At 44.8% G+C, this 23,563-nt stretch overlaps 1 protein-coding gene across 2 annotated transcripts in view; it reads right to left on the bottom strand.

The window, feature by feature from the left end:
- The window catches only part of bcar1 (BCAR1 scaffold protein, Cas family member), a 139,943-nt gene that overhangs the window by 59,916 nt on the left and 56,464 nt on the right, over positions 1–23,563 (bottom strand). Inside the window, exon 1 of one of the 2 annotated variants that reach the window (XM_034085075.1) lies at positions 7,415–7,765. The exons of the other annotated variant lie outside the window; for it this stretch is intronic. Coding sequence (XP_033940966.1) covers positions 7,415–7,426 — 12 coding nt within the window. The 5' untranslated portion in view covers positions 7,427–7,765. Of the gene's footprint in view, positions 1–7,414; positions 7,766–23,563 lie in introns of those variants that run through there. 2 annotated transcript variants of the gene reach the window in all.

The raw sequence follows: 23,563 nt of genomic DNA on the forward strand, positions 1-23,563 counted from the left end.
TGTCAGTGAAGACAAGTTGTGTTCAGTGGATCTGTATGTGTGTGGTTCAGTAGATGGGGGTCAGCTGTAAATCTCACACACACACACACACACACACACACACACACACACACACACACACACACACACACACACACACACACACACACACACACACACACACACACACACACACACACACACACACACACACACACACACACACACACACACACACACACACACACACACACACACACACACACACACACACACACACACACACACACAGACAGAATGGCATTCCTTCAGTTAGCCAGGCCCCCATGACTCAGTGAGTGAGTCAGGACACATACATGGGGAAAGAAAAGCGTGATAACAAACGTGGTCCTCCAACACTGACAGTCATTCATTTCTTTATATTCATATTGCAATGCATAACAAGGACCTGCATGTGTGAATCATCTGGGTAAAGAGACAGTCAAGGTATATGATGTTTGCGATATGGGTCTAACTATGTTCGTTACATAAAGTACATTACAGTGAGCCACACTGCAGTTATGGGTTATGTGTTCCTTAATTACATACATACTGCTGCCAAAAATACTGACTAGAGTACCAAACATAGATAAATCCGCTGCTGAAAAATAGTCTCTAAAAAAAGCACTTCCTCCTGATTGTAAAATCTACAAAAAACTACAGTGACCAGATCTTTCTGGGTGAAAGCAGGTGCTTCAGCACAGGCAGTATGAGAACAATAAAGAGCTGTTTGAACATCACAGCATGGAGACATGTCCCAGTAGAGGAGCTAAATACAAATATGTACTGTACCTGAACATGAGCAGAATACTGTAGAGCCCCTTTAGACCGGTATTTGTGTAATATCCGGTGTGAGGCTATTCCTCAAAGCAAGGTATCAAGCTATTAGTTTGTCTAGTAGCTACTATAACTTTTTACATTTTTGAAAGTCATCCGCGATATCAGAACAATATCTCTGCCTCAACAGAATTTTGTAGCATCGTCTGTGCATTGTGGGACGAAATGTCCATCGACATCACTCAAGTAAGTGACTTTAGTTATCAACAACAACAACAACAACAACAACAACCAACAGACAGGAACTGGGGTTACCTACTGTAACCCAGCTTCTATGAGTAAATGGCGCAGCCCTCTAAGGTTATCGCTATCCCTCTGCGCCCCCGCGCAGCACTGAAACACTTGTAGTCCACGCCCACCCGCTAGGTGGGCCCCACCCTCGGGCCTCCTTCCGGTATAAATAGGAAGGTGGCCCGGCAATCTGCTCCCATACAATATAACTTTTCTTCAGCTATTCGTAGAGCCAGTGGGGCCCAGCGCTTTGAGGGCTGCGCCATTACTCATAGAAGCTGGGTTACAGTAGGTAACCCCAGTTCTATTTCGTATATGGCTTCGCCCTCTAAGGCTATCGCTATTGGGTTAAGGGCGAAGCATGATGTAGTCTGCGCCCCACTGGGTCCGCCCGGCACTAGAAGCACAGACACACCTGCTCAATAACACCCCCTGCCTGTTGTGCCATACGTAATGGCGCATCACCGTCCCTGGAACATAGCAAAACATGCCTATCTTCCCGACGGGGTGAAGGCTGGGAACAATACATACCGGCCGCTGTGAGAAAGTAGAGACGAAGGTCCAACCTTATCCTGCGATCATAAGGGGGAACAGCTGCTCTCTGCGTGTCAGACAGGTAGGAGAGCGCTCAGCTGGATCCCTGACGTCACTCACTCTGATCAGGCACTCCGTACGAAGTGTGTCAGAGGAAGGGGAACATCCCTCTCATACGAGGGGAAAAGGCCGCTCTCTGTGTGCCGAGCGGCAGGAGAGAGGCGCTCAGTTGGCTCCCTGACGTCACTCACTCCAACAGGACACCCAGTACGGGGTGCGTCAGAGAGGAAAGGGAGACCTCCCTCAAATAACATTGAATAAATGAACAGGGGGAAGACCAAGATGCAGCCGTGCAAATATCTTCCACTGACATTCCTCCGTGCAACGCCGTGGAGGAGGAAATTCCTCTGGTGGAGTGCGCATTGATGTTCTCCGGGGGCTCCACCCCAGAGGAGACATATGCCTGCGACCCAGCCTCACACTTTTAGGCAAAGGGCTGCGAGGGAGTTTCCACACGCTGCATTTCACTCCGTCTCTCATCGTACACGCCCAGAGGATGAGAGGTGTGTGTATGCTGTCCACACGAGGCGTTATAACGTTGCTCGTGGATTTATTATGACCGTGTGTAGGAGGCATGTCTGGGACAGAGGAATGCCGCTAGCTCTGCAGTTTATAAACCAATAGGTTAAAACAGCAGGCTTCTGCAGCGAATGAACCACCTCTGGAGTGTCCCCCTGTTGGAAGAGACCCCGGGGGATCATCACGTGACCAGCTGACGCCAACACCGAGTAGCTGCGTCACGGAGAGGGCTGTGTGGGTGGTGACATGCCGGAGGAGAGCTGTCAGTTTCCCCACTCGCTGCCGCGAGAGCCGCGCTCTTCTGGCTGAGTTTATCTTCTTCCAATTCCTTATGAAACCCAGGCTTTGACAGATGCGATACGAGATGTACCGTCTGTAAAGCGACTTCCTCTCTGGAGCGAGCCAGCAAATAGCAGGTCGTCCAGAGGAAACCACACTCTCATCCCTCCTCTGTGTAGTGGCTCCAGCCTTCTCTACACAAAAATGGGAGGAGCCAGGAAATATCCGAACGGCAGACGATTGTCTGGTCTGATATTCCCTGAAATGAGAAAACGCAGGAATTTCCTGTGTTTTGGGATGAGGGGTACGTGGAAGTATGCATCCTTCAGGTGGAAGTGTGCATCCTTCAGGTGGAAGTGTGCATCCTTCAGGTGGAAGTGTGCATCCTTCAGGTGGAAGTGAACCAGTCATCTTGGTGAACACATTCCAGCACCTGTTTGATCGTCAGCATGTGGAATACTGACAGATCGAGGATGTCTCATTGCCCCAGTCTTTTTCGGGATTAGAAAAATAACGGGAGTGAAAACCCCTGATTTTCCTCCCTTTGAGGAACCCTGGAAATATCCTCTTTCAACAGGAGTTCCAGCGGCTCGGATTGGAGCGCAAGACATAGCTTCTGGGAGGACAGGAGTGTTTCCTGTATCCCATTGAACTGTGGGGGGGGGGGAGAGGCGAACTGCAGGACGTATCCTCTGCTGATCAGCCTGCTCATCCATCTGTCCATCAGACCCGCGCGCTGCCACTCTGAGAAAAACTCTGAGAGCGGGCGCACGTGCTCGAGATGTGTTTTTGGTTGTCATGGTGACGAGCCACGCCAGAGCCCCTTCCGCCGCTGCCCGTGAGGCAACCCAAGGCGGGGGCCTCCACACGCTGCGTCTCACTCCGACTCTCATCATGAGGCGCGTACACGCTCAGGGGATGGATGGAGGTGTGTGCAGTGCTGCCCACATGAAGCGTTATAACGGCGTTCATGGGCGAGCCCTGCGGTCTACTTAATCAACAGATTAGTGGCAGCCGGCTTAATTAGCGAGCTCTGCAGTTTATTAACCGATAGGTTAAAACTAGCAGAATTCTGCAGCGAGCCCTGACGCCGTGGCGCTGCCGCTGGGGCACTCAGCCTCCCGTGAGGCGAAAGGGCTGCGAGGAAGCCTCCACACGCTGCGTTTCACTCCGGCTGTCATCATGAGGCGTGTACATGCTCAGGGGATGAGTGGAGGTGTGTGCGGTGCTGCCCCCATGAGGCGTTATAACGGCGCTCATGGGCTTATTGTGACCGTGTGTAGGAGGCGTATCTCGGACAGAGGAATGCCGCGAGGTCTGTGGTTTAATAACCGAAAAGTCATAACCATCAGGCCTCTGCAGCGACTCCTGCTGCCTACTAATCAACAGATTGGAGGCAGCAGGTGTAGTTACTGTGCTCTGCCGCTTATTAATCGATAGATTAAATAGCGCAGGCTTTTGTAACGAACTCTGCTGGCTATTAACCGATAGGTCATAGGCAGCTGGTTCACCCAGGGTGGAGGATATGTGAAACACATTTGTAACTGATGACTCAGACAACATGTTGGGAAATAATCTTTTTTTATTTCCTTCACACTCCCCCCCAAACCGTCAAGGCCGGCTTTGTTTCTTCGGCGGCTCTCGTGGAGCAGACGCCGAACGGGTGTACCTCACTCCCTTCTTACCCCCCCTCTCTGGTGGGGGGCCGGAGGCGCGGGACGGTGCCCTGGAGGCGCGGGACGGTGCCCCCGCCGCCACTGACGGACGAGTCTGACGGACGAGTCTGACGCCTCAGCTGTTGCTGCTGTGCGTGTCTGTCCGTCTGCCGCTGTGGCCGGGTTGGCTGCTGCAGCTGCCGCTGGAGCTGACGTGCTAGTGGATGTCCTCCGCTTGCTCCGATGCCGCCTTCATGGACTCGACCATGGCCAGGAACTGGGGTCCGAACAGCCCGTCCGAGCTGATCGGAGCGTCCAGCAGCACCTTCCTGGCTGGCTCTGTAACCGCTGCCTGCTGCAACCAGAGGTGGCGCTGGATCTGAGTCATCCAGGCCGTGATTCTAGCCTGGGAGACTGCAACGGCTGCGCACAGCGTGAGTGCCGTGCTGGCCGCCTTAGCAATCTCCTCTGCCTCCTCTGGAGCTACGGTGGTGGACCGTTCGACCAACGTCATCACCGAGTTGGTCAGCAACGCGATGTTGTTCGCTGCTGCCGACGCCTGGAACGCACACTGGTGCGCCCGGTCAGCCTGGCGGGCGACATACTGGTCTTTGGGGGTGGCCAACATAGGGCGCCGTCCGGCGACCAAGTTGGCCTGTCTAACCCCGAAGAACGCCGTTAAGCTCGGTTCCAGAGCGGGGGTGGTTGGAAAACCCTCCTCTGTGAATCCCTCCACCTTGGTGAAGGGGACAAGGGAGGCTACCGGAGCCCTCAAGCTCCTCGGGTTCGCCGCTGCCCCTTCCTGGTAACGCCTAATGGCGGGGCAGCGCGGCCAGATCGGGTCACTCCTGCCCGTCTGAACCCGGGAAAACACTGACTCCTGCCCCCCACTCGCCTCCAGAAACAGGTTGTCATCCCTGTTCTGGATGGGCCAGTCGTCCTCCTCACCCGCAGCAGCTAGAGCGTCCGCCCTTTGCTTCCTGTCGGATGATGGGAGACGAACACAATGTGAACATGCGTCCGCGTGCTCTGGCCCCAGGCAGGATGCGCATATCGGGTGTAAATCATAGCTCATGATGTATCCTGTATTGCACGAAGGACACATGCGGATACGATCACTGCCGCTCATGATTCTTTCTCGTGCTTCAGTACTGCTGGTTGCTGAAGAAAAGAGGGAGCAGATTGCCGGGCCACCTTCCTCTTTATACCGGAAGGAGGCCCGAGGGTGGGGCCCACCTAGCAGGTGGGCGTGGACTACAAGTGTTTCAGTGCTGCGCGGGGGCGCAGAGGGATAACCCAATAGCGATAGCCTTAGAGGGCGAAATAGAAGCAGTGTTTACCTTACAACAAGATTACAATATTCCATATCATACACCATATGATTTCATCAACAGCAGAGACCACCTCAGACAGTCAGTCCCATCACCAAAACAATGTTTATGTATAACAAGTCTGGAGAATACTGTTTGTGGCTGTAGCACCACCGTTTATATTATAGAATGATATTTTGACATTTCTACAAATCCTTATTTGATAGTTATGGTAGAAGTTATTTGACGTAGAAATGTTACATTTGAAGCAGAACTTAACTGTCTATGTGAGAATACTGTAGCTGTTAAGGTCCTGAAATGTTCAAATGTTCTCAACGCCATATAACACGTTTTCTTTACTAAAAAATTAAATCAGTCATATTTTGTATCTGCTCCTTTTCATTTCAGAGTTGATTTCAGAGGCTTCAAATACAAATATACTAATTACCAGCTTTATTGGGTTTACATTTAAGCCAATTATTTCCCTCCTAAATTCAAAGATAACATTACGTCTGAATAAAGAGTGAGAATAAGCCGACAGAACATGGCAGCACTGTGCAGTCAATGGGAACGCTCTGAACAACACCGAGTCTTATTTTATATTAATTACACACTCATTACTGGCGTGTAATTACTCGTTTCACACACAGTGCTCTTCTCCACACTATTTCACTGTCTGACACATTCCTGACACACACACACACACACACACACACACACACACACACACACACACACACACACACACACACACACACACACACACACACACACACACACACACACACACACACACACACACACACACACACACACACACACACACACACACACACACACACACACACACACACACACACACACACACACACAGTGAGCCAACACTGACGCAGGAGCTTTTAAACAATAGCAGGGAAGGACTTTTTTCCCCGATCTTTACTCTAAGGACTTCTAACTCCCTCCTCACTACACCGTTATTCTCTTCCTGCATTCCTCCCGTCTCATTCTGCTTCACTAAATCAATGTCATATTCAATACTCGCACATATCATCTCGTCCTGCTCTCTGCTCTTGTTTTACTGAAGCATGTTTCCCTCTCCCAGCCCCCGTCCTCGAGCCATAAAACCTTCATTCCTCCCCACTTTCCTCTGAGTCAGCAGAAAGACAGACTCTCTCTCTCTCTCTCTCCTTCCTTTCTTTCTTTGTGCCATCAACCAGACGACGTCCCCCATGCTTTGTTTTCCGATTCTGATAGAAAGAAAGTTTAAAGAAAACAAGTGTGTTGTGTCTTTAAGATTCAGAAAGGAAAGCTCTTAAGGGGATTAAGGGAATTGAGTCACAAACCCTTTCCTAAGTTCTGCTTCTACGGCATGCAACCTAGATGTGTCCCAGACACTCAGAACTGGTTTTGAACGTTTTATTGCTTGTATCTAATGACATAGGCATTTAGATATCTTCAAATGCCTTGCATAAAAGTGTTTAACTTACGTACTCAAACTATTTCCACAAAAAACAAGATGATAAGAGATAAGCACTAGAAACAGGATGATTGTTTGTCAACTTTTATCTTTTGTCTGCACATTCCTTTACAGGACAGCAAAAGTCAGAGTGTGTCCTGACTTCAGACCCCATTACCACAAATAAACAAACACACACAGACACACACACGTACTCCCGGCTGAGAGACAACAAAAGGTAGGAATCCGCAGGAAAAACTTGTTTCCCTCTCCTCCCCCTTCTTCACATTTTCCTTTTCTTCATACTCCGACCCCCCCCCCCCCCCCCCCCCCCCCCCCCCCCCCCCCCCCCCCCCTCCTACCTCAGTCCCTGCACAGCTGGGACATAGCTGGTCCTGCTAAAACACTCACACACACATACTGAGCCACAGGGGGATGAAGGACCAGACAAACACCACCAAAAGGCACAGGACTGTCTCTCTCCCAGGGACTCAGCTTCCGTCTCACACACTCACCAGATAGTTCATTTTGTCCCTGCTGCAGTGAGGCGGCGGTGCTAACGGGGCAGGGCTGTAGCTCAGCCCCTGAGAGACACTTTGCCAACTCGATCCTCAGCACAGAGTAGATCCCAACAGATCCCAAAAAGTCCTCCAGGTCTCCTGCTCCTCCCTCCTTTCCTTTCCCTGAGTCCTCCCTCCTGTGTGTGTCTCCTTCTGCCTTGTTCAGTCTTGTTTTCAGCAGTGGAGCAGACCCCGACACATTCTGCTGCTCCGTGATCTCACACAGCAAGAATGAGACTGCTGCTTGGCCCATTTACTTCCACCCCGCTCGCCCCCTTCTCTCTCCCTTGATCTCCCTCTCTCTCTTGCCTGAGGAAAAGAGGGAGGAGTGTGTAACCCAACACGTCACTTCCTGCAGGATGCTGACATTCCCTCGATCCAGTCTGGCCATTGGCCAGAGGAGCTCTTCTCTTGTTAATCAGCTCTGCCCTCCCACTGTCCCATCCCTTCTCCCCCGTTCTCTCTCTCTCCCCCTGGCTGTGAGGGACGGACAGTGCTGCCCATGAGCAAACGGTAACAACTAACTGTCTCTACCCTCAAATTGCTGGTCCTCCGTAAACACTGCCTTAAAGGGTCACTAACCCTAACCCTAACCCTAACCAACCCAGGGCTGCTGCAGAACAACAACTGGTCAGATCGTTTCCGATAGTCCCTCTTGTCTCTCTTCTGCCATTCTCTTGCACTATTCTATTTCTGTTTCTATTTGCACTGTTTCTATTTATTGTTGATGTCTTAATGTTTATTGTATGTTGCATTGTTGGAGGGGTCTGGGGCTTGGGAAACTATGCTGTAGCTATTGTGCATATGACAATAACAACTCAGAATGTTACCAATGTTTAATAGCACTTATAAATGCATACTTATTAACTGCTATTGCAACTTCTTAAATTACACTGCAAAAATGTAAACAATTCAACAGTCAAGCAAACAACTCAACAAATATGAGAAATAATGATTCTATTATACCTATATCTGAATCTGAAGTCAATTATACATTAAATGTTACCTTGAGTTTAAAGAGAGCCGTTTTTACAATGGTGTTCCTCTGAAAATGTTCAATCAGCCGTTTTGAATAAAGGTCAGAACAAATTATTACAAGATATTGACGCTTCAAATTAAGTAAAAATGGAATGTTGCAAAAAGTTCACTTATAACTCTGCTGGAAACCACTATGGTAGACCTAAACAGATGGGAGCTGTAATGATATTTGGAACAATCCAGTAACCTGCTGGATTTCAGCCGTGAGCATAATATCCACATATACATACATTAATAACAGTACTATAATACAGATGTGCCGAAAGGTTAGTTTGTGTCTCCATATATCTAAATTTTAGAATATGTCCATTAATATCTTTCTCACAAAGTCATGAGTTAATGAAAACAAAATGAATAATGGGACGCGTGTGGCGCAGTGGTATAGTGCATTGGTGTTCGGATCAGGGGAGCACAGGTTCAAACCCCACTGCAGTCAGCATGTCGTTGTGTCCCTGAGACACTTCACCCCAAAGTGCTCCTGTGGGGATCGCCCACAGTACTGAGTATGTGAGTCGCTTTGGATAAAAGCGTCTAACAAGTGACATGTGATATACTGTAATTTGATTGGACTCAATAATTCAGTTTTGGTCATGGTACAGTGAGAGCGCCATTAAGGAGTCTTCATACCTGAGTCTTTACATAATTAACCCAGGACATATTTAGCTCAGTGAGAACAAGTTGGACTGCTGCGTCATGAGACTGGAGCTCCTCTCTCTGACCCCCAACCCTCACACAGACACACTATCAAAGGGTAGGTCCTCACGTTCTGAGGGTCGTCCACAGGGCGATTGAGGGGGTTTTCAACAGGAGGTTTCTGAATGGGCTGCTTGTTTATTTTCAGTTGGAACCACTAACTGGGCCCTGAAGCCATGTCCAATATAGATTCAATCAAAACACATCTTTCCCTTTGATCCACGGGCAGTGTTTCCCAGCACCATGAACACACACAACAAGAAGAGATTTGGTCTGGTTTGTTCGGCAGTGTTTCAGAGTGAATAGAGCATTTACAAAAACTGCACACAAAGGCAGATTTTAACCAAATTAGAGATTATTTATTTCTGATAGAATTATATACTGAGGAATAACACTTCTGTCACTACGCAACCGCCAAACCCCATGAGCGCTATATGCACCATCAATAACAAATCTGCAGTGCTGCTTGTATTATTCATATTCAACCAGAAAAGTGGAAATAAGTAAGGCAACAGAGGAAAAAGTGAAAATGGAATAAAATGGGGGGGAAAACAGGCTGTATACTCTGCGAGACTCTGAGAGATGCAAAGGGGAGATACAGTATACTGCAAGTGGCTTTAGAGTACATTTGGATGAACTGTATTTTTAAATGGCTCTGGGGTTATTCTGTACAGTGCTTATTGTCACACATTGCACATTAACACAATAAAAGAATATGTTATATTTCATACATTTTCCTGAGCAGTCCCTTTTGCACAGTGACTTTGCCAAAAAAACTCAATACAAACAATATCTTGATTCAGGACGTCGATACTATGGCTCGACGCCAGTCAACTCCATTACCGTCCCTACCAATGCGTCCTAAGTCCTGTACCAAAGAAAAGGACTAGCAAGCTCTTATTTTTGTTTGGACTGGACATTTCCCAGCACCTGGCCACATTTTACTCTCCAATACTTTTTGGTCGGCCTGCTGATTTCTATGCCTAAGGTGATCAGCACACCTTCACAGGTAGTGTCACAATGAGCATCAGAAACAGTGTGAATAGTTCACCTTCTCATCTCTGATCTTTAGATTGTCGTGAAGTTTTGCAGAAGGTTCAAATTCGGTAAGACTTCTGACATTGCCTACCGTAGGTCCGACCTTCGATTTTGTAATTGGCTGAAATGATCCGTCTGGCATGAAAGAACGATTTCTCGGTTGAAAAGCAATTAAGCCCATCAGCGACACAAGGCGTGACTAACCCTGTTCGAGCTGTGCGTCGTAGAGGGCATCGTGTCCCGACATCACAGTTTATTTTCACTCTATTCCGCTCCACTCTTTGCCAGAACAATCAAACATCTCCAATCATCTCAGTCCAGTCGGTGAATTGAAAGGTTTAGAATCGGGCAGGGCCACTTTTAAAGACCAGGCTAAACCATTACGTGGCATGGCTTTTGCATTAGTGTTGATCTTGAATGTTGTTCGATTCAGGAAGGTTTCTAATATTGCAATCCCCTACACGAAAGCAAATTGGTTAAAATGAAGGCAATGTCAGACTGAAGACGGAAATGGAGAGTAACTAGTTGACAAATGTGTCTGAGAGCATGCTAATTCTGACAAGAACGTTTAATGATATGATGAAGGTCCACCTTGGTGTAACAGGAAATGTAGACATGCCAAACTGCGTCTCTGGGGTTTGGAGGATAACAATGAAGCTCGATGCCACTGAGGAAGAAGACGTCAGGCGTCGATACACACAATAGAGAATGCATTTACCTCTGGTTTGTGGACAAGAAGAACATTACAGACGGTAATGACTCAGGATTAAAACAATGGGGTGCTTCAACACAACACACTATGATTCTACTGTAGGTCCCAGCAGCCACTGTCCTTGAGTAGAAGTCTCACCTTTATCCAAAATTCATTAGATGAATGAACACCAATTTACAAATGGTTAAGATAAAAAAAAGTAGTTTTTGCCTGTATCAAATGTAGGATGTCCAAATATGGCCGTCTACCCTATGGTCCTCCCTAATATTTGAGGAACAGAAGTCACTGTGTGTCGGATGCCAAGCAGAACATTCCTCACACCTACACACACACTTACCGGGGCTCTGCCCTCTCTGAGCAACGCACTGGACAACAACAGCCTCTGTCACACTGACCTACAAATGAGAGTGAAATAAATGCTTACCACACACACACAGTCCTAGAAGAACAGAAAGCAGCCATTGAGGATACGCGATATAGGTCAATGTGAATCTGAATATGGTAATGGTCTCACTGAAGACGTTTCTGTCTTCACTCTCAGTTCAGATTTAGGACGTCTATACCTGTACCGAACAATGATGATGGAAAATGGACAAACAATCAGCTATGATGCGTGTCTGGCTCAAATCTTTGTGTTGTCTCGCAACAAAGAAGCACCTTTGGTAACATTGTGTTTCATTGTAGTGGTGGAGAAGTGACATTGAGAATTATGAGTTACCCATAAAACAGACAAAAGATTCATAGATGAGCTAAACCAAACATGTTAAGATGCAACTAAGAAACCAATGTATTGATGGTTTTCTGCAGTAATCTGATCGAATCTCGACAGGCCTGGAAGGTCTTTGAATACCAGAAAGACACAAAGACACAACATGATGCTGACTAAGACTATTTTGAGACCAACATTGCATTAACCAATGCACCCCCCATGCATTTCAATGAGAGCACTGCAGTGGTGCAGTAAACGTTATACAATAGTTCTCCAGCAAACCAAAGGCAAGTCGCCAACAAGCCAAACCTGGCACTTCAACTCTCATTGCTAACCAGTAGAATGCCCCCGTGTTAGCCTATCGAATACATTCCAGTGTTCATTAATTGACTTGACATACTGTAAGTGTGAGTCCAGCACATTATCAAGGACTGTAGTCTAGAGTTCACATATATTTGATTGAAATTAGCTACTTCTTTTGTTTTAAACAAACAAAAGAAACAAGTTAACTTCTTATAAGACCTGGTTCAATCCGTCTTCTTTTAACTGAGTGACTCGCTCGCTCGTCTTACATTATAGTCATAAAATAATGACTGAAATCCCTGATGAGGACTTTGCAGGTCGTTGAAAATTAGGCATCCATAATTACAGTGACGACATCTTGTTGTGTGCATGTGGCATCAGAGCGACTGTGGTGGAGGGCGACTGGTCCCCACTGATCATCTCTGGGTCTAAAGACCAATGACAGTTCAGTTGGCTGGTTCAGCACATAGCCTATTTTAATAGAGGAATATATTTGTACTAGACATTATGACCCTTGATACTTATATTTATTTAAAAAAGAAGGTAATAATAACTTGTTCCGGGAATAAAGTATTTGGTGTCTAAAGACTTTAAAAATGTGTTTCAGGGTTTTTATCGGTCCCTGCAGTTATCAATAACACTTGGACCTCTGCTGGCAGCTGATACTGCGGTTGTCCTGGTGAACCCCTACATGTACATCTAATGCCATATATTAATAATGAAAAATGTATTTTTACAATACTGCTGATAATGATTCACATTTTGCTTTCCTTAATGTTCCTGTATTAATTTATAACTTTCCTGGTCAAAACACACCCATAGTGTCCAAGTAATTCTCTAAGGTTAATTATTCCAATATTTCAGATTATATACATTTTTATTTGTCGACATTTAATTCTTATTCTTAAGCGTTGCTGAAAGGGGCTTTTTCTTCTACATCACAGCCCTTCACCCTTGACTAGATTAAAGTCCCATCTTAAATGCAAGTAGAATCAGATGTATGACAGTGTGTGTGTGTGTGTGTGTGTGTGTGTGTGTGTGTGTGTGTGTGTGTGTGTGTGTGTGTGTGTGTGTGTGTGTGTGTGTGGATGAGCATTCACATGGTTAATAACTACATTAACCCCTGTCCAGCGGCTGACACGCACTAATTAATGAGCTTGGAGAGTGTGTGGGTGTGTGTGCATGCGAATGTGGTTTCATCAGTTAGCTCGCCTATTATTACAGCAAGGGATCTCTCTCAGCCTGGAGCACAGAATACAAATGGCGGCTCTCGGGTGACAACGCTGCATGTCTTATTTTGTGATGAACATGAACTGTACTACACAGGCTAATGACTTTTTTAAACTTAGGCTGGTACAAGCCTTTGACTCGTCTTAATTACTTTTCCAACCAAGGAATACTAAAAAGTTGAATTTTCTGTCAACATTTTGAAGGTATATAAGGTTTCTTAATCCCCACTTGCAGGCAGAGCTGTGCATCTTTTCACAAAAAGTCTAATGACTGTAACATTTGTTGAATACCTGAGGCCAAACATTAGGGTAGGCTATATTTAATTCAACACAAGCAGCACTTAGGGGTCAAAAGAGTCACACACAACCAAACACACACACACACACACACACACACACACACACACACACACACACACACACACACACACACACACACACACACACACACACACACACACACACACACACACACACACACACACACACACACACACACACACACACACACACACACACCGGGCTAAATGAGAATTAATCATGGTCATGCTCTGAATCTGGTTGGGTTTACATATCATTGGATCCTCTCTGAGTTGCGATACGATGTCCTCAGTTGACTCGCTTAAAGTTTTTTTATCATATAGCAGTGGGTGTGAAATGGGATTCTAAAAATGATTAACCGATATACCTTAAGGGGGATGTCACAGCAGACAGGGACTATGAGTACAGACTATGTTTAATAAGTGTAACATCACCTGAGACTGAGAATGGCTGTTTCTTCTGACCTTAAAGTTAGGTATTTACAGAGTGGTGCGGTCACGACTACGTTGTGTAGGCTGACGCGGGAGTCAGCCTCACCAGGGTTGACAAAAGCAATGGTTGCATTGTTTCTATTGGAATTTGAAATATTTCACAAAACAAGCTTTGTGGCAGACACACGTTTATGATACTTGCACGTTTCCATGAAGTTTAAAGCGTACATTTAGTTGCCAAAAGGAAAAAGTGAACCTATGAGCCAGGCAATTAGCCAACTACGTCATGCTAGCATGGCTGCGCATCACCACCACTGAGATAAAGGTTGACTCACGTTTGACATCATGATATTTAGTAGTCTACATTTTGGAGCACTTAACAACACGTTTAACTCAGATCAGATGTAGAAAATAACTAGATCCAAACCTGATTCCTTTGAAAGGACATTTAGCAGAACAGCATCGTAACTACAACAGGGATCCCTGGCTGGCAGCGCGACAGAAGAGAGGATGTTCTCCTGCTGGAGTCTTCCATCGCCCCAGAACAGACACATATTGAACCAGTGGTGAGAACCAACACTTTGAGACAACACCACACTGTATCTTATCAACATCAGATTGCATTTGATTCCAACCACTACTACAGTTTATATTTATTCTTAATATTGGGCTTTGAGCTCTGTTAAACATGGATACAAAAGGATTGTATTGCACATACTGTATACTGTATGGTTGGAGTAAGGCAAAGGGATGCCAAACAGTCTCTCTGTGTGTAATGTCGGATACAAAGAGGTCAGGGGTCAGCAAAAAGAATGATGTGACTGATGGTTACACACATGCACAGACACGAACACATCCATACTGTATGGTTGGAGTAAGGCAAGGGGCTTTTCCTGTGTCCTATAGACCTTGACCAGCCACTGCCTCCACTGTGGGACATTGGGAACGTTCATAGTCTGCTACCAAAAGAGGTCCCATGAATATCGCTATGAATGACAAACTTAGACAACAAACACCTGCCACATTTTCACGGGATGCATTAAGACTTAACATTATACTTTACCTAACCCTAACCCTAAAGCTCCTTCCACACCAGGCCGATTTTTTTCGTGTCGCCCTACTCAGATTGGTGTGTACTGCACCGTCATGTCTTTTCGGCCGTGCCGACACCTTCCGCCGCCGATTCGACATGTTGAATCGGGAGGCTGTCGGCCAAAGAAATCACTCTGATTGGCTGTTCAGCTTAGCGAATCAGTGCATGAGAAGCGAAACGGAAGTGAGGGACCCAAACAAACTATTAAGAAGGCAAATCTCAGATTGCATTTAACTCCAGCTCTCGACACAGGTTCGGGAAAGCCACATCAGCTTCTCGTTGTAGAGTGAAAATGGAACGCATACGTTATTTGTTGTTTGTTTATATCACGCGGACTGTTCTTCTTCTCTTGGTTATCACGCAGTCTGTCTTCCGGTTGTTGCCTCTTTTGAATGACGAATACACACTACCGCCGCCTGCTGGTAAGGAGAGTCATTGCCACTCACGCATGCACAGTTCGTACGTGCAACTTGGCCGTCGGCTGAAGTCTTTGCGGTGTGTTCCAGTGCGAAACATGGCCGAGACGCAGGAGACGGTGTTCCTTGGTGTCAGTTTGGTGTGTAAGAGGCTTAACCCGAGCCCCCTCACATCAGGCAATGCATAATCGCCAACACATGCGAACAGGAGTATGGGACCAGGCACAACCCTAACCCTAACTCACCCCAAATCCGCGATGGCCTGCACCTCGTTGGCAGAACAACATTTGAGATGTGATTTTCAACAACACCCCTTTACTGGGATAGTTTAGGGAACCAACATGGTTATGTTTAAAAATGCAAATTGTCACCTTACTTTCAACAACCCTTGACTCTTCTAGTACTGGATGTTTTTTAATAAAGATCAGAGAATTTATTCAGACCGACTTCCTGCTACATGTAGGGGGTCGGAAAAACCGCGGACAAACAGTCTCTCTGTGTGTAATGTTGGATACAAAGAGGTCAGGGGTCAGCAAAAAAAATGATGTGACTGATGGTTACACACATGCACAGACACATGCACATAGCACACACACACACATTTTCTAGCTTTTTGTACAAAAGGCTGATGCAGTCGTGTCTCTCATGCCTCCATCCTGGAGGTCAACAGTCTTTTTATCAGCTGTAATCTCTTTCAATATGGAACTGCACTGTGTGAATGCAGCCTATTCACTGCACAGTAACAGCCATCCACAGCTGTCTGGGCCATTATCATAAAACCGTGGCATGAATGGCACCCTGTCAGCGCAGCAGAAAGAAGACGAAGCATGCTGGACACCTATTGAAGAGACAGACACACTGAACTCACAGGCAGTCGTCCTCTCTGATACAGCACCATGTAACTGGACCTAAAGCTCTGGGCTGTGTATCAAACTTCAATACGCTTTTAGGACTCACAGACATTGTAGCAAATCCCAAACTGTAAAGTACTGAAGAGTTAGAATATGATTAATTGAATAACATGTCAAAGCCTAGTGATTATAGTGAAACCTTGTCACGGACTGCCAGTGGAGAATCAGCCGGCCGGAGGCGACACTTTGTTCTACTGTGTCAGACAGTCAGCCCTTTGACAGTGAGGCAGAGCGACACACGCACAGCCTCTCTGACACACACTGGCTCTCCTGCAGCCACAACATTCAGCACACTGCTTCTGTACTTTTACAATGAGAAGTCTTCTTTTTTTCATACAGTATGACATCATTGTTTTTAAATCTGATTGGGTGAAACCCTAATGCGTCTGGTGTTCTGTTTTCAAGCAAGCCCCCAGGAAGTAAGGCAGCCGTTGAAGTACATTTCCAAAGTGGCAAAACAGTTGTACTACAACGTCCGTGGCGTCATTAGGCACCAACACACTTTTTCTCATTCAATTGAAAAGAGACATCGGAAATCAGCTGATATTGTTTTTTTTAGTTAAATCAACCACCCACGACAAACACTTTATAGCCCTTCTTTAAATCATTAAGTCCTACAAATTGTGAAAAGCTGAGTTATTTTCCTTCTCCATTCATTTGACTGAGCCAGACCCGACTGAGAATCTTGGAGGCGGGGCTTAACAAAAACACATCTGCACCTGCTCTCTGGGCCCAGATTCCTAGATGATCCGGGTCCTTTTGTCTTTGAGTCAGGCCATGTTGGATTCATGCGCCACCGAGCAACCTGAGGACTGCTTACAGCGTTTGAGGCCCGTTCATTTCTATGAAAGCAGTTCTCATTGTAGATCCATGCTACAAACCCACCATCAACAGGACGTTGGATCAACCAATGAGTATGTTTGAAAGCAAAGCCACACAACAACGCATTGTGATGATGTGTGCCACTTTTAAATAATCAGATGTACACTACACAGACATATCACTATACTGTATGCATCTCGAGTACTTTTGTGATTTCTTCTTGTGCTGTATATATTATGCTCTATTTCTTACCCACTACTGGTGCGATGGCTGGTTTGGTGCAGCACTTCTACACTGTCGTATCAAACCTCCCCACAGGCTAAGCAACGTGTTTTGGTTACCTCCTAACTCCTGCCACAGTTAGACCTACATGTCTTCTTGACATCTAAATCAAGTGAGCTATAGAGCGGCCCCTGGACTGGGTTTTATACTCTGCTAAATGTACATCTGTATGATGTTCTAAACTACTGAAGCCTAACATTCAGTTATAGCATGTGAACATGTAAACAATAGGTAGCTCAATACTATGTATTATGTACATATATATACATAATATATATATATATATATATATATGTCCATATATATATTATGGATATATGTCACTTGCATATGTCCATAATATTGCAAGTGACATATGCAATATTATGGCTTTACTGATAAATGTTCTGAAATGCATACTGTATGTGGATCTGCTGCACTCTAATGGGTCTGTATACTTGTTAGTGTGCTAGAGATAATGTATTGTTTTAAGTGTTTGTTGATTGATGGAAACATTGAACAGATGTAAATGAGCTAATACCTATAATCTGGCATACATTATTTGAGAGCAATGTATTTTAGGCATGGTATTGTTCATTAAGACACACACATGTGAATCTAAGGCACACCACATCATCACCACAGACATGCTGGGAGTCACTGAGCTCTGCAGGAGTCCAGATATCACTCAGGGCAGCTTGTGTTTCATGTCCACACATCAAAGTTTGCAAGCTGTTACTAATCCACTCCATGCTGTCACACCTACCTCCACCTGTGGCGCCCCCTGCAGGCAGCCAAACATTCTACACAACACCTGCAGGACAGGAGGGACAGCAGAATACACAGCACACAGGTGAGCATGGAAGCATAGAGGGAACGTTGACTTTCTAAAGGTTTACAAATATATATTCATTGTGATTTCTTTACGACAGTGCATCAGCTGAGGTGTGTTTAACAGACTTTAAATGAGCCGTACCCTCACATCATTTATCATTTAAAATCTGGCCCTACCTTCCACACACACACACATTGGGAGGTTACTATGGCAACCGAGCCTGAAGGGCCAGTGAATCAGTCTGCAATGATCTAGATTTGCTGATAACACATATAAAAGGACACACAAAACACACACACACACACACACACCACACACACACACACACACACACACACACACACACACACACACACACACACACACACACACACACACACACACACACACAGACACACACACACACACACACACACACACACACACACACACACACACACACACACACACACCACACACACACACACACACACACACACACACACACACACACACACACACACACACACACACACACACACACACACACTTGCAGTGTAGACAGATCTTAACACCATACATAGGATGAGTTGAAACACACACATACTTGCACCTGCATGCTCAGACACACAGCTGGTACAGTGCACAACCATAAAGGAGCTAAAACACACCCACCCACCCCCCCCCCCCCCCCCACACACACACACACACACACCCTCCTTTATTAACCCTGCTGAGACTGTCTTTCACTTGACCCATATTTTATTTAATTACACAAATGCCTAATAAGCGTTTACACCAGCAATAAATCCTTCCAGAATCCTCCCACTGTGACAGGAGGACGGGTCCAGGACAAATGAGTCAAGTGGGGGTTTACACATAACATAAAACGGTTAAATATCTCATTATGGCTGCTCAGCCTGCAGCCTGTGACTCTGTGGAGGACTCTGAGATATCTTCCTTTGCACAGATAAGATGCCTTCATCATGGGAGATGTTCTCTTTGCTCGCTGCAAGGTAGGAAGCAGAGCCTGAGAGTAGGGAACGCAGCTAGAGGCTTCTGTTTCTATGGTAACCTCCCCTGATTGCCTGTGTCACTCCGACTGCGTCACAACCGTGGCAATTTGGAGCAGTCCGCCGCTACAAGGCTGTGCCACACAGCTCACTCCATAGAGAACAGGCAGAGGCAGGGCATGGGGGTACTACAACTTATTACGAATGTTTACTTTTAAATTGGAATAACCATTTTTTATTTTAAATATAATGTGCATGCCCTTTATCTAATATTGTTTTATTTTGTGTCTATATCTTCACTTTTGCTGTAACAATGTACATTTCCCCCTATGTGGGACGATTAACGGAATGGTTCTGAATATTATAAACGTGTGACCAATGTTTTTGAAATAACTTTATTATGAATGTTTAAGGCTTTGATGGTAGACACTAGGGCTGCATAATTAATCAGAATTGTATCGAAATCAGAACATGGACTAGACTAGAGCAATTGAATGCAATTGCACAAACCTAAAATTGGTATTCTTCAAACTGAACAAAATATTTTGGTGTGGTACTGATTTAATCTACTTTTCAATAATGGTAAGCATTATGAATAAAAAAAAGTCATTCTTTCCAAAATCGTAAATCATATTGCATTTGGAATATGTGTCGCAATCCCACTGGACAGTCTTCTCAAAGAACGGATTTGAAACCATAAAGCTCAGTTCTCAGCATTAAGACGTTCATAAGACGATACAAACTAAGGACCTAAAGACAACACATACCAAAATTGTTAAAAAAGGTCTTGTGTTTACCAAATGTGAGTCCTTATTCTGTGATATTTGTAAAGCCTATAGTTATATAAAGCATCATCATTCCTCATTCATGTATAGTGACATTCGGGACAGTCCACAATAAACTGATCAAGATATCCTCTTAGTAGATATGATCATCTCTCCAATGGCAACATGGGACGAGTTGACCTTCTCTTTAGCATCAGGGGGGTCTTTCTTTATCCAACCATGTTGTTCAATGATCGTGAGGCATGCAGCATACAAAGCTATTCTGAGAATGTGTCTGCATTCAAAATTAAAGTCTAACCCCAGAACAACATGATATGGACTTAGAGGTATATCTTTCCCAAATATTTCTTGAACTGGCTTTGACCCCCAAAAAGGTGCAATTCAAGGGCATAATGCAGAGCACATAGGAGCGTATTTACATCAAACAGCTGGGGATATTATGGTCTTTGAATAATCTTGATTTGTCAGGATATGTAAGCTTCTTAGCATTCAATCATGTTGCTACATCTCATCATCCATATGATTAAATGTACTTAAATGTAAGTCCTTGTTGCAGGAATCCCTTTATCTCAAACCTGCTCCCTGTGCCACCAGGCCAGCACCATGCCTATATGCTGTATGAACGTGTACTGCTGTAGATAAACAGGGCCATTGTCATCCTCACGATGCAGAGAGGACAGATCCGTTCCTCAAAGTTCTCCAGAGGCCCTGCTGTCCTTTTAGGCATCGCAAGTGGAGTAGGCTAATTAGCATTAACCCTAGAATAGAGCAGCAGAACCCTCGGTCTGCCTGTCTGCTGCTGGAATACACATCTCTCAGACAACACTGAGACAATGTTATCTCAGGCTCATGCTGCGTCTCAAAGTGCGTACTTATGTACTTATATTTGCTGCATGAGTGCGTGCCGATGTTAAGTATGTAAAAATACACTATGTATAGGAAGCACATTTCATTTTGTTTTGTTTGATCTATGTGTACGTTTTATTATAGCATTTTTCTATTGCAGCAAGAGGTGCGCCTAGCTCAGGTGGTGAGGGTGGGGCTAAAGTTGGAGGTACGGGGGGGGCCATTGACAGAGGGTGTCGTATTGTCATACTGATATTCTGTACACACTGTGAAGTCCACTGAGACAAATGTAACATTTATGATATTGGACGATATAAATAACATTGATTGATTGACTGACTGATTGATGGACCGCAGCCTCAGCCTTGGCGAACAGTTTTATAGAATCTGCTGCCACAGTTAAAGCTCCATGTTGATATTATTTTTGTTTTTTGGCAATACTTTTTCAAGATCAATAAATCACAACGACCAGTGGATTTTCGCCTAAACTGTGAGTCTGACACACTGCTTCGCAGCCTCAAGCTCTCCATGTGGTCAATAAAGTAACATTTAGCGGGCGACGTTGAGGCGCATCTTAAACTGCTGGCTAAAGATAAACGTAAATACAGTAGGATTGTTATTCACGTCGGTGGTAATGATGTTCGTTTACGCCAATCAGAATGCACCAAACTTAATGTGGAGTCGGTGTGTAGTTATGCTAAAACAATGTCGGACACCGTAATCTTCTCTGGTCCCCTCCCCAATCTGATCAATGATGACATGTATAGCCGCATGTCATCATTTCAGCGCTGGTTGTCTTGGTGGTGCCCAGCAAACAATGTGGGCTTCGTAAATAATTGGACAGCCTTCTGGGGAAAACCTGGTCTGATTAAGAGAGACGGCATTCATCCTACTTTGAAAGGTGCAGATCTCATTTCGGCAAACATCTCAGGGCTTTGTGGACTTAATCCATGACAAACTGGAGTTGAGACCAGGAGGCAGAGTCGCAGTCTTACACGCTTCTCTGCGCTCTCTCCTAGGCAGTCACCCATAGGAATCCCGAACCCAATAAAATACCCAATATTAGCGGTGTGTGTGTCTGCCCAAGGACAATTTAAGGTAAAACCTAATAGAGGTGTCATACATAATAACCTAATAAAAGTAAATGTAACAACTACTACAGTGCAACAAAACAGGAAGATTAAATGTGGTCTCTTAAACATAAGATCTCTAGCATCTAAAGCAATATTGGTAAATGATTTAATATCAGATTATAATATTGATATATGCTGTCTCACTGAAACTTGGTTGAGACATGAAGAATATGTCAGCATAAATGAGGCCACTCCACCCAGCCATGTCAACACTCATATTGCTCGAGGCACGGGCCGAGGAGGTGGAGTTGCAGCAATCTTTGACTCAAGTTTACTTATCAATACTAAACCAAAATGTAATTATACCTATTTTGAAAGCCTCGTTTTTAGTCTTACGCATCCGACCTGGAAAACTTTGCAGCCAATCTTATTTGTTACAGTGTATCGTGCACCAGGTCCTTATTCAGAATTCTTATCAGAATTCTCTGAGTTTTTATCAACTTTGGTTCTTAAAACAGACAAAGTAATTATCGTAGGTGACTTTAATATTCATGTTGACGATGATAAAAATAGCCTTACTGTTGCATTTAACTCTATATTAGATTATGTTGGTTTCTGTCAGAGTGTAAATAAACCAACCCACTGTTATAATCACACTCTCGACCTTGTTCTGACTTATGGTATTGAAATTGAGCAACTATTAGTCGAACCGCATAATCCTGCTTTATCCGACCATTTCTTAGTAACTTTTGAAGTACTGTTACTAGACTACAAAGCATTAGTCAAAAGCTCTTGCAGCAGAAACCTATCTGTTAGTGCTATAGCCACATTTAAGGAAGAGATTCAACCAATACTTAACTCGATAGCATGTCTGCATGTAGGGGAGGAAACTTATACAAAATGTACACCACCCCAAATTGATCATGTTGTTGATAGTGCTATAGATGCGCTGCGAATAAAATTAGACTCTGTTGCTCCTTTGAAAAAGAAGAAAATAAAACGACATAGATTAGCTCCATGGCATAATGCCGAAACCCGCAAAATAAAGCAAAAGTCTAGACAACTTGAAAGGATATGGCGTTCCACTAAACTTGAAGAATCTCGTTTCATTTGGCATATTACTCTCAATGAATATAAGAAAGCACTGCGTAAAGCGAGAGCAGCCTACTACTCTTCATTAATAGATGAGAATAAGAATAATGCAAGATTTCTTTTCAGCACTGTAGCCAGGCTGACAGAGAGCCACAGCTCGATTGAGCCTTCTATTCCCTTAGCACTCAGTAGTAATGATTTTATGTGCTTTTTTAATGATAAAATTGTTACTCTTAGAAACAAAATTAATGACCTCTTGCCTTCGACCAGTATAGTGTTATCAACAGCTCCCGGAATCGTAAGTTCTAATATTACACTAGATAGTAAACTAGAATGCTTTTCAGCCATTAACCTTGAACAATTACATTCAATGATTCTCTCTTCTAAACCATCAACGTGCATGTTAGACCCAATTCCAACTAAGCTGTTGAAGGAAGTTTTTCCATTAATTAGCACTTCTTTATTAAATATTATGAATATGTCTTTATTATCAGGCTATGTTCC

The sequence above is a fragment of the Pseudochaenichthys georgianus genome, chromosome 6 (genome assembly GCF_902827115.2).
Source record: "Pseudochaenichthys georgianus chromosome 6, fPseGeo1.2, whole genome shotgun sequence".
Classification (NCBI taxonomy): Eukaryota; Metazoa; Chordata; class Actinopteri; order Perciformes; family Channichthyidae; genus Pseudochaenichthys; species Pseudochaenichthys georgianus.